This window comes from Salmo trutta, chromosome 19, assembly GCF_901001165.1.
Source record: "Salmo trutta chromosome 19, fSalTru1.1, whole genome shotgun sequence".
Lineage (NCBI taxonomy): Eukaryota > Metazoa > Chordata > Actinopteri > Salmoniformes > Salmonidae > Salmo > Salmo trutta.
In genome coordinates, this window is record NC_042975.1 from 4,410,123 (window position 1) to 4,423,197 (window position 13,075).

General features: G+C 44.5%; 1 protein-coding gene across 2 annotated transcripts in view; it reads right to left on the reverse strand.

Annotated features, from left to right (window-relative positions):
• Positions 1-13,075, reverse strand: part of LOC115153855 (globoside alpha-1,3-N-acetylgalactosaminyltransferase 1) — a 33,014-nt gene that overhangs the window by 12,261 nt on the left and 7,678 nt on the right. For both annotated transcript variants that reach the window (XM_029699471.1, XM_029699472.1), the window contains exons 2-3: positions 1,152-1,206; positions 990-1,025 (exon numbers count right to left, since the gene is read on the reverse strand). In XM_029699471.1, the coding sequence (XP_029555331.1) occupies positions 990-1,025; positions 1,152-1,206 (91 nt within the window). The remainder of the gene's footprint in view (positions 1-989; positions 1,026-1,151; positions 1,207-13,075) is intronic.

Here is a 13,075-nt window from a genome sequence, read left to right on the forward strand (position 1 = left end):
GAAGCACATTAAGGTCCTGGAGTGGCCTCGCCAGTCTCCAGACCTTAATCCCATAGAAAATCTGTGGAGGGAGCTGAAGGTTCGAGTTGTCAAATGTCAGCCTCGAAACCTTAATGACTTGGAGAAGATCTGCAAAGAGGAGTGGGACAAAATCACCCCTGAGATGTGGGCAAACCTGGTGGCCAACTACAAGAAACATCTGACCTCTGTAATTGCCAACAACGGTTTGCCACCAAGTACTAAGTCATGTTTTGCAGAGGGGTCAAATACTTATTTCCCTCATTAAAATGCAAATCATTTTATAAAATTTTTGACATGTGTTTTTCTGGATTTTTTTGTTGTTATTCTGTCTCTCACTGTTCAAATAAACCTACCATTAAAATTATAGACTGATCATTTCTTTGTAAGTGGGCAAACGTACAAAATCAGCAGGGGATCAAATACATTTTTCCCCCACTTTACATACATTTTTCATATGTGTGGCCATGGAGAGAATCAAACCCACAATCCTTGGTTTTGCTATCACCGTGTTCAACCAACTCAGCCACACAGGTCCACCACTAAGTAGTGTCCCAAATACCTTCCTGTCCCTATTTAGTAAAGGAGTGTCCCAAATACCATCCTGTCCCTATTTAGTAAAGTAGTGCAGTACATAAGGAATCGGGTAACAATTGGGCCTATTTATAGTCATTCGTCACACCACAGGATCACTTTACACTTTATCCAACAATAAAGAACCTGCCAAACAATGGCATTGTGAAAACCAACACACAGAATTCTGGGAAGAGGCTGGGGAAAAAAACTGTTTATCCTGTTCACTACACAAATAAGACATCAAACACAGCATCAAGCCAGTTTCCCCTTTAACCCCTTCCCCTTAAGCCTTAGCCGTACAGTACAGCATCAAGCCAGTTTCCCCTTTAACCCAGCCTTAGCCGTACAGTACAGTACAGCTTTCAACCAGCATGAGACAATACATGTTTTCTTACTTGAGAGACACAGGTGCACCGTATGAGAAGACAAACCTTTGAGAGGAGAATATACAATTATATAAAATCAATAACAATAATGATGATTCAAAAAAATATGACAATAATATAAAACTCCAAAAAGATCCCACATTTTGGCTGCAGCTTCTCAGATGTCCTTACCAGCAGATCGCTATTCCCACAGCCATTACTAAAAAAAGTAGGAAATGTCCACGTCCTGAAAAAAAAGAGGAAAAGCTATATGAAAAAGTACTCTAACTTAGATTAGTGTATGAAAATATCATATCTGTATATTTGAATGCATTCGATGTGCAGACACATAATAGATCTAATATCATTAAAAATATGAGACTTTCACCTTTTGCATATTGTTACAAAACCGATTAACTAGCCTGCTAATATTGATAATAGTGGTGTAAACGTTGAACCCTGGTATCAAACGTCCACACCCCTAGTATCAATATTAAACAGGCTAGTTAAATCGGCGTCGTAACAATATGCACCTCTAGGTGCAATAAATCCTCTAGGTTATATCAGCTGTGTCGGTGAACCCCTCCTGCATCTGAACTGGCTACATAGGAGGGCACAGCATGATCAGGAGGTGAGAGGTCACTTGATCAGGTCAACTGGAAGTATTATTAAAAGAAAAACAGCTAGAGATGTAGTAGTCCCAGAGTTAATGATCCTTGGTCAGTTTTGCATTTCACCTCCTGATGATTATGATGACTGACCGTGTTAGCAAGATTAAGCCTTAGAATTAATAAATACATCTCTTTTCTCCATCTGTCTCTCATCTGCAGCTTTGATGTGAGAGAGGATGCCAACCCCCAGTCCCGTCATCGCCACATCACCCGCTCTTAAGATAACCTTCAGGCCGACTGGGAGCCCAAGGCTGGTTAGGAGACACCACTAGAGACAATATTATGGAATTCATTAATCATATGCCGTCTTCCCTGCTCCTCTGTATATATGAATTACAAATCAGCCTTTAACTAGTTAAATCATGTTTCTAGTCTATTGTATAGTTACAATGTGTAACCATAGATGGATTGGTAAACACTGTTGAAGTATATCATTGTAATACATACATGCAGACACAGCATCATTCAAAGACTGGAGTTTACTCTTGGTATTGGTTTTGGATATGACTCAAAAAGCATGTCACAGACATTCATACCTGAACCACACCTTTATTTGCCAAGGTAGAGTACATGATCACTGAATATATTCAATGTACAGGCTACAATGTGGGGATCTCATGCATGGTAATAACTACATGTATATATGACTTCCATCCTTAGCACAATAACGTTATATTATTCTACTCCATCCATAGGCTTCATTAATGCCCTTTGGCTGTTTTGAAGTGGATACAAACAGCTATGATAGCGGAGGTTCATAACTAGGTTCTGAACTAATATTTATACCAAACGTTTTAGGGTCCATACACAGATCGGCTACATAGCTAGCTACACATCCGTAGGCATACAGCTATTTTTATCCTCCACTACACAATAAGCAAGAAAATGGTTAGCTAGCCAAGTTACGTTACTTTAGCTGCATTTCATGGCAAATATCAGCAAGACAAGCATACAAAATGTACATTGAATTTGCAGTAAATGCTTTAGTTAGCTAGATTCTTTACATCCACTGTTTCACAAGACGACAGCCTGGTTTGGTGTTTTTCTCAGGAGTCCCTAAAACATTAAACACGAATTACAATTTCATCCTCACGTCACAACACCCATAAAGCTAGCTAGCTGGCTAATGTTAGTTAGTCAGCTAGCTAGCTAAATAGTGATTTTTGTAAATTCATGACCAAAAAATATTTATAATCGTTTGCCTCTACATTAACTAACATATTCCTCTCAACTGTGCATATGTTGCATGATTCGTTATGGCGTTATAATTACCTAACATTTGCTTCGGTCCTAGAATTTTTGTCAGCCATCTTTGTTGAAGGAAGTCTCCAGCGGTTGGTCGCATAGCGTCAAATTCGTCATGGCAACACACTCGATATGATTGGCCCATTATTTTCTTTAGGCCTACGTCACAAGCGGCTAATCTTTATATCAGATTCGAGGCCCCAGTTTTCTTTCTTAGTATTGTAGCGACCCGCCAAGACAGCTGTGTGTTATGTGTTAGGCTATTAGTGGGTTGTGTGGTACTTACCAGTGTTCGCGGGGTCATGCCAATCAACCTGCTATCTGCCAATCATGGGAATGCCTGGAATGTTCTGATTCCGGGCATCGTGGTGGTTGGCGGAGTGGCGTGGAGGGGGGTTGGGCAGGGGGATGGAGCATTGGAAGTTAAGACCGTGTTTAGCCATTGTTCTCTCTCTTACGTCTGGGCTTCACAAGAGAAGGTCACGGTTGGTTTGTAGTGTACCTTTCATTTATTTGGCGTGGGCTACAGCCAAACAGTAGCCTGTGTTAAGTTGGGTTAATAAACCTTCCATTCGTTAACTCCATCCTCTGTCTGGACAATTGTTCCTTTATGATCTATTCAGGTCATTACAGTATTTTATGGGTTTTTTTTCTTTTGTTTTTTCCTTCTTAGTATTTTATGTTTTTTTCTGTAGAGCCTCTGGTGTCGTTATAGATTGGGTGCGCCCAGCCCGCAGCGTTAACCACAACTGCCATTTCAGTTGATCTTTTTTGTTTAGCACATGTTTCTCTAGCTTTTTGTTTAGCACAATATATCGCACCTAAACCCCTGTGGTTTAGGACTAGCTCAAACCAGCTTCTTCACCCTAGATAACATAAAGTGCTCTTTAGTTCAATTTTCAGGAGAGTTCTCAATTAACCAGTGCTGTAAAGTACTTAAGTAAAAATACTACTTAAGTAGTTTTTTTGGATATCTGTAGTTTACTATTTATATTTTTAACAACTTGTACTTCACTACAAGAAAATATTGTACTTTTTACTCCATACATTTTCCCTGACACCCAAAAGTACTCATTACATTTTGAATGCTTAGCAGGATGGGAAAATGGACCAATTCACACACTTATCAAGAGAACATCCCTACTGCCTCTGATCTGTCAGACTCACCAAACACAAATGCTTCATTTGTTAGTCATGTCAGAGTGTTGGGAGTGTGCCCCTGGCTGTTCATACATTTGAAAAGAAAGAAAACGGTACCGCCTGGTTTGCTTAATATAATGAATTTAAAATTATTTATACTTTTACTTTTGATACTTTAGTATATTTTTGCAATTACATTGACTTTTGATTAATAAGTATATTTCAAACCAAATACTTTTAGACTTTTACTCAAGTAATATTTAACTGGGTGACTTTCCCTTCTACTTGAGTCATTTTCTGTTAAGGTATATTTACTTTTACCCAAGTATGACAATTGGGTACTTTTTCCACTACTGCGATTAACCTTTATTTATCTTTCTTCATCCCATACTCACTGCCTAATCTTATATTATCCTCACAGTAACCGTTCACCCATCAAAAATTGTTAGTTTACTAACGTTACTTCACCCGCATTTCATGGCAAATATCAGCAAGGCAAGCACACAAAATTGTACATTCAATTTGAGGTAAATGCTTTAGCTAGCTGGATTCTTTACATCCACTGTTTCACAAGACGACAGCCTGGTTTGCTGGTTGTTTCAGGAGTACATAAAACATTTAACAACCAGAATTACAATTTCAAACTCATGTCACAACACCCATAAAGTTAGCCAGTTAAATGAATTTTATGACAAAAAAAATATATGCGTAATCATTTGTCGTAATCATTAACTAACATAGACATCAAGGACAACACTTCCTTTGGCCGCCTTTCCTTCCAGTTCTCTGCTGCCAGTGACTGGAACGAATTGCAAAAATCTCTGAAGCTGGAGACTTATATTTCCCTCACTAAGGTTAAACATCAGCTATTTGAGCAGCTAACCGATCGCTGCAGCTGTACATAGTCCATCTGTAAATAGCCCACCTAATCTACCTACCTCATCCCCATATTGTTTTTATTTACTTTTTTGCTCTTTTGCACACCAGTATCACTACTTGCCCATCATCATCTGCTCATTTATCACTCCAGTGTTAATCTGCTAAATTGTAATTACTTCGCTACTATGGCCTATTTACTGCCTACCTCCTGACGCCATTTGCACACACTGTATATTGACTTCCTCATTTTTCTATTGTGTTATTGACTGTACGTTTGTTTATTCCATGTGTAACTCTGTAGTTGGTGTCGCACTGCTTTGCTTTATCTTGGCCATGTCGCAGTTGTAAATGAGAACTTGTTCTCAACTAGTTTACCTGGTTAAATAAAGGTGAAATAAAAATGTAAAAAATGATAAAAAATAACATGCCATAGAATTCTGCGGTACCATGCAAGCTGCGCCGCAGTACACTGCACCTTTTAAAGGACGAACCACTGGAGGCCTGATCACCAACAACGATGAGACAGCCTATAGGGAGGTAGTCAGAGACCTGGCAGTGTGGTGCCAGGATAACAACCTCACCCTCAATGTGATCAAGACAAAGATGATGATTGTGGACTACAGGAAAAGGAGGACCAAGCACGCCCCCATTCTCATCGATGGGGCTGTAGTAGAGCAGGTTGAGAGCTTCAAGTTCCTTTGTGTCACATCACCAACAAACTATTAAGGTCCAAACACACCAAGAGAGTCATGAAGAGGGCATGACATTTCCTATTCCCCCTCAGGAGACTGAAAAGGTTTGGCATGGATGCTCAGCTCCTCAAAACGTTCTGCAGTTGCACCGTCGAGAGCATCCTGACTGGTTGCATCACCGCCTGGTATGGCAACTGCTCGGCCTCCAACCGCAAGGCACTACGGAGGGTTGAGCGAACGGCCCAGTACATCCCTGGTGCCAAGCTTCCTGCCGTCCAGGACCTCTATACCAGGCGGTGTCAGCGGATGTTCTCTCTGCTACCGCACAGCAAGTGGTACCGGAGCGCCAATTCTAGGTCCAAGAGGCTTCTAAACAGTTCTACCCCCAAGCCATAAGACTCCTGAACATCTAATCAAACGGTTACCCAGACTATTTGCATTGCCCCCCCCCACCCCCTCGTTTACACCCCTGCCACTCTCTGTTATTATCTATGCATAGTCACTTTAAATAACTCTACCTACATGTACATATTACCTCAACTAACCGGTGCCCCCGCACATTGACTCTGTACAGGTACCCCCCTGTATATAGCCTCCACATTGACTCTGTACAGGTACCCCCTGTATATAGTCTCTCTATTGTTATTTCACTGCTGCTCTTTAATTACTTGTTACTTTTATGTCTTATTCTTATCTGTATTTTTTTTAACTGCATTGTTGGTTAGGGGCTTGTAAGTAAGCATTTCACTGTAAGGTCTACTACACCGGTTGTATTCAGCATTTCACTGTAAGGTCTACTACACCTGTTGTATTCAGCATTTCACTGTGAGGTCTACTACACCTGTTGTATTCAGCATTTCACTGTGAGGTCTACTACACCTGTTGTATTCAGCATTACACTGTAAGGTCTACTACACCTGTTGTATTCAGCATTTCACTGTGAGGTCTACTACACCTGTTGTATTCAGCATTTCACTGTGAGGTCTACTACACCTGTTGTATTCAGCATTTCACTGTGAGGTCTACTACACCTGTTGTATTCAGCATTTCACTGTGAGGTCTACTACACCTGTTGTATTCAGCATTTCACTGTGAGGTCTACTACACCTGTTGTATTCAGCATTTCACTGTAAGGTCTACTACACCTGTTGTATTCAGCATTTCACTGTGAGGTCTACTACACCTGTTGTATTCAGCATTTCACTGTGAGGTCTACCTACACCTGTTGTATTCAGCATTTCACTGTGAGGTCTACTACACCTGTTGTATTCAGCATTTCACTGTGAGGTCTACTACACCTGTTGTATTCAGCATTTCACTGTGAGGTCTACTACACCTGTTGTATTCAGCATTTCACTGTGAGGTCTACTACACCTGTTGTATTCAGCATTTCACTGTGAGGTCTACTACACCTGTTGTATTCAGCATTTCACTGTAAGGTCTACTACACCTGTTGTATTCAGCATTTCACTGTGAGGTCTACTACACCTGTTGTATTCAGCATTTCACTGTGAGGTCTACCTACACCTGTTGTATTCAGCATTTCACTGTGAGGTCTACTACACCTGTTGTATTCAGCATTTCACTGTGAGGTCTACTACACCTGTTGTATTCAGCATTTCACTGTGAGGTCTACTACACCTGTTGTATTCAGCATTTCACTGTAAGGTCTACTACACCTGTTGTATTCAGCATTTCACTGTGAGGTCTACTACACCTGTTGTATTCAGCATTTCACTGTGAGGTCTACTACACCTGTTGTATTCAGCATTTCACTGTGAGGTCTACTACACCTGTTGTATTCAGCATTCACTGTAAGGTCTACTACACCTGTTGTATTCAGCATTTCACTGTGAGGTCTACTACACCTGTTGTATTCAGCATTTCACTGTGAGGTCTACCTACACCTGTTGTATTCAGCATTTCACTGTGAGGTCTACTACACCTGTTGTATTCAGCATTTCACTGTGAGGTCTACTACACCTGTTGTATTCAGCATTTCACTGTGAGGTCTACTACACCTGTTGTATTCAGCATTTCACTGTGAGGTCTACTACACCTGTTGTATTCAGCATTTCACTGTGAGGTCTACTACACCTGTTGTATTCAGCATTTCACTGTAAGGTCTACTACACCTGTTGTATTCAGCATTTCACTGTAAGGTCTACTACACCTGTTGTATTCAGCATTTCACTGTGAGGTCTACTACACCTGTTGTATTCAGCATTTCACTGTGAGGTCTACCTACACCTGTTGTATTCAGCATTTCACTGTGAGGTCTACTACACCTGTTGTATTCAGCATTTCACTGTGAGGTCTACTACACCTGTTGTATTCAGCATTTCACTGTAAGGTCTACTACACCTGTTGTATTCAGCATTTCACTGTGAGGTCTACTACACCTGTTGTATTCAGCATTTCACTGTGAGGTCTTCACCTGTTGTATTCAGCATTTCACTGTGAGGTCTACTACACCTGTTGTATTCAGCATTTCACTGTGAGGTCTACTACACCTGTTGTATTCAGCATTTCACTGTGAGGTCTACTATACCTGTTGTGTGACTAATAAAATGTGATGAATAAAATTTTATTTGATTTCAAATGGGGACGTCCACAACGGAGTGGAAATGCAACACCCCTCGGGGTGGAAGGCTTCGTTGTGATACAGTCGCTGCATACTTTGGTTACTTCCTGTTCTTTGACAGACTCTGGCTCTACTGAAGACGACGCAAAGTTTGAAAAATGTCAAACCACAGAAGATGAAAATATGTGGTTTTCAGTGATGGCTTTATGGGATAGCTAGCAACTTGTAAGCAATTATCAATTACTATTAAAATAGTAATCACTTACAGGAATGTTAAATAATACACATTGGCTGTTAAGTTTTTGATGATAATTATTAAGCGGAGGTACCACTGTAGATTGCAGTACCTTCAACTGATAAATTATTTTATCTGTTTAAGGTTTTGACTAAAGTATTCCACTCTGAAAACATATAACTTTGTGAAATGTATTAGAATTATAAGGCTATAATAATGTGTTAAAGACTATAATCCAATACTGTGTGTGAGTAGACTGCTTAAGACTAGGACACTGTTACTATTTCAAAATGAGCAGGGCAGAGTTGATAAGACGACGTTGTGAATAGGAACAGGAAAATGGGCCTCCCTAAGTTAGGGAGGTGAACAACTGCCCGAAAATGGCTAGGCTGGCGAAAGATTAGGAGAGAGGTGGTCTGGGTACTATGGAAAAATACAGCCGCCTAAAGCGGGGTGGAGTTCTCTACTGATGCGAGTTCATTTGTGTGTATGTGTGTGTGTCTGTGTACACATATACAAAGACTGTGTCCTCATTTTTAGGCAGAGCACTCGTGAATAAACATTGTTAACTATTGTAGGCTGGGCCTCCGTCTGTGTCATTTAACCAGAATCTTCTAAACTCTGGGGTGCAGACTGAGTAGTCTCATTGAAGTTCAGTTTATGAACATTGGGAACAGAATTCTCATAACATCAACCTAGCCTAGCTTTTAGCTAGCTACAGTGGTACCTTCAACCTAGCCTAGCTTTTAGCTAGCTACAGTGGTACCTTCAACCTAGCCTAGCTTTTAGCTAGCTACAGTGGTACCTTCAACCTAGCCTAGCTTTTAGCTAGCTATCTTGACTTGCTATAAAGTTAGAGAAACATGTTGAGTAAAAAGTAACTAAACAAAACATGTTCTATTATCACCTGAAAAAATATATTTATCATGTCTTAAATGAAAAGGTCATATTTTGTAATTTCCCAAAAATAAAATGGCATCTCTGATGAGACAGGCTCTCCTCCATCTTGTGTTACAAACACTACACTTGTCCGTTCAGTATCAGGGCAAGTGAAAATGGCGTACGGCGTAATGAAATACATCACTGATGTGAACGGGGCATTACACCTGCCTCAGACCACTCGTAGAACAGCTAAGAGTTTCGTTAGATGCTTTTTTCCCCCCACAGAAGAAGATCTTCACTAAATATAGAATTGCATGGTTTATCGTTTCACTGTGACTACTGATAAACTTCAGCACAAAGTTGACTACAAACAAAAAGTTGCCAATGTCTTTGCAATTGATACAAACAAGCTATGTATGAAAAGACGCTTCAAATGAAAACCGACATAAATGCATTAGAATACACATACAGTAGGCTATAGGCCTATTTCAAATCACATCGAAATACATTTAAAAAGTTCAATAAATTGAGTTCTATTTTACTACTTGTACGCTACTGTCTGTAATTTGTCTCAAGATGTGCTATGATGTGTACACAATGATGTGCCAAATGTGTGATTCAGTGAGTTTTTATTGAATAGGCATTAGAACAGGCCGCCTAAATATTTGCAGCCGTAGGCGGTAATCTCTCTCTGGGAGCTGATCTGTCGTCAGTAGGGGAGACAGGGGCACGTTCTCACACGTTTCACTTACATGTAGATTTCTCAACATTGGTATATCTATTAAGACCCATTTAAATATTGATGAATAGATTAAAAGGTATTGCCTAAATATTTGCTTTTCTCATGACTTTTTGCAAAATTAAGTTCATACTAATAGAATACACTGTGAACAGTATGGGACAACTTGCCCCCGTAGCTGACAGCATGGGACAACTTGCCCCCGTAGCTGACAGCATGGGACAACTTGCCCCCGTAGCTGACAGCATGGGACAACTTGCCCCCGTAGCTGACAGCATGGGACAACTTGCCCCCGTAGCTGACAGCATGGGACAACTTGCCCCCGTAGCTGACAGCATGGGACAACTTGCCCCCGTAGCTGACAGCATGGGACAACTTGCCCCCGTAGCTGACAACTTGCCCCAGTAGCTGACAGTATGGGACAACTTGCCCCGTAGCTGACAGTATGGGACAACTTGCCCCCGTAGCTGACAGTATGGGACAACTTGCCCCCGTAGCTGACAGTATGGGACAACTTGCCCCGTATCTGACAACTTGCCCCGTAGTTGACAGTATGGGACAACTTGCCCCCGTAGCTGACAGTATGGGACAACTTGCCCCGTAGCTGACAGTATGGGACAACTTGCCCCCGTAGCTGACAGTATGGGACAACTTGCCCCCGTAGCTGACAGTATGGGACAACTTGCCCCGTAGCTGACAACTTGCCCCCGTAGCTGACAGTATGGGACAACTTGCCCCGTAGCTGACAACTTGCCCCCGTAGCTGACAGTATGGGACAACTTGCCCCGTAGCTGACAGTATGGGACAACTTGCCCCGTAGCTGACAACTTGCCCCCGTAGTTGACAGTATGGGACAACTTGCCCCCGTAGCTGACAGCATGGGACAACTTGCCCCCGTAGCTGACAGCATGGGACAACTTGCCCCCGTAGCTGACAGTATGGGACAACTTGCCCCCGTAGCTGACAGTATGGGACAACTTGCCCCCGTAGCTGACAGTATGGGACAACTTGCCCCGTATCTGACAACTTGCCCCGTAGTTGACAGTATGGGACAACTTGCCCCCGTAGCTGACAGTATGGGACAACTTGCCCCGTAGCTGACAACTTGCCCCCGTAGCTGACAGTATGGGACAACTTGCCCCGTAGCTGACAACTTGCCCCCGTAGTTGACAGCATGGGACAACTTGCCCCCGTAGCTGACAGCATGGGACAACTTGCCCCCGTAGCTGACAGCATGGGACAACTTGCCCCCGTAGCTGACAGCATGGGACAACTTGCCCCCGTAGCTGACAGCATGGGACAACTTGCCCCCGTAGCTGACAAATTGCCCCCGTAGTTGACAGTATGGGACAAATTGCCCCCGTAGTTGACAGTATGGGACAACTTGCCCCCGTAGTTGACAGTATGGGACAACTTGCCCCCGTAGCTGACAGTATGGGGCAACTTGCCCCCGTAGCTGACCGCATGGGACAACTTGCCCCCGTAGCTGACCGCATGGGACAACTTGCCCCCGTAGCTGACCGCATGGGACAACTTGCCCCCGTAGCTGACCGCATGGGACAACTTGCCCCCGTAGCTGACCGCATGGGACAACTTGCCCCCGTAGCTGACCGCATGGGACAACTTGCCCCCGTAGCTGACCGCATGGGACAACTTGCCCCCGTAGCTGACCGCATGGGACAACTTGCCCCCGTAGCTGACCGCATGGGACAACTTGCCCCCGTAGCTGACCGCATGGGACAACTTGCCCCCGTAGCTGACCGCATGGGACAACTTGCCCCCGTAGCTGACCGCATGGGACAACTTGCCCCCGTAGCTGACCGCATGGGACAACTTGCCCCCGTAGCTGACCGCATGGGACAACTTGCCCCCGTAGCTGACCGCATGGGACAACTTGCCCCCGTAGCTGACCGCATGGGACAACTTGCCCCCGTAGCTGACCGCATGGGACAACTTGCCCCCGTAGCTGACCGCATGGGACAACTTGCCCCCGTAGCTGACCGCATGGGACAACTTGCCCCCGTAGCTGACCGCATGGGACAACTTGCGGACCCAACTTGCCCCGTAGCTGACCGCATGGGACAACTTGCCCCCGTAGCTGACCGCATGGGACAACTTGCCCCCGTAGCTGACCGCATGGGACAACTTGCCCCCGTAGCTGACCGCATGGGACAACTTGCCCCGTAGCTGACCGCATGGGACAACTTGCCCCCGTAGCTGACCGCATGGGACAACTTGCCCCCGTAGCTGACCGCATGGGACAACTTGCCCCCGTAGCTGACCGCATGGGACAACTTGCCCCCGTAGCTGACCGCATGGGACAACTTGCCCCCGTAGCTGACCGCATGGGACAACTTGCCCCCGTAGCTGACCGCATGGGACAACTTGCCCCCGTAGCTGACCGCATGGGACAACTTGCCCCCGTAGCTGACCGCAGGGGACAACTTGCCCCGTAGCTGACCGCATGGGACAACTTGCCCCGTAGCTGACCGCATGGGACAACTTGCCCCGTAGCTGACCGCATGGGACAACTTGCCCCGTAGCTGACCGCATGGGACAACTTGCCCCGTAGCTGACAACTTGCCCCGTAGCTGACCGCATGGGACAACTTGCCCCGTAGCTGACCGCATGGGACAACTTGCCCCGTAGCTGACAACTTGCCCCGTAGCTGACAGCATGGGACAACTTGCCCCCGTAGCTGACAGCATGGGACAACTTGCCCCGTAGCTGACAGTATGGGACAACTTGCCCCGTAGCTGACAGTATGGGACAACTTGCCCCCGTAGCTGACAGCATGGGACAACTTGCCCCCGTAGCTGACCGCATGGGACAACTTGCCCCGTAGCTGACCGCATGGGACAACTTGCCCCCGTAGCTGACCGCATGGGACAACTTGCCCCCGTAGCTGACCGCATGGGACAACTTGCCCCCGTAGCTGACCGCATGGGACAACTTGCCCCCGTAGCTGACCGCATGGGACAACTTGCCCCGTAGCTGACCGCATGGGACAACTTGCCCCCGTAGCTGACCGCATGGGACAACTTGCCCC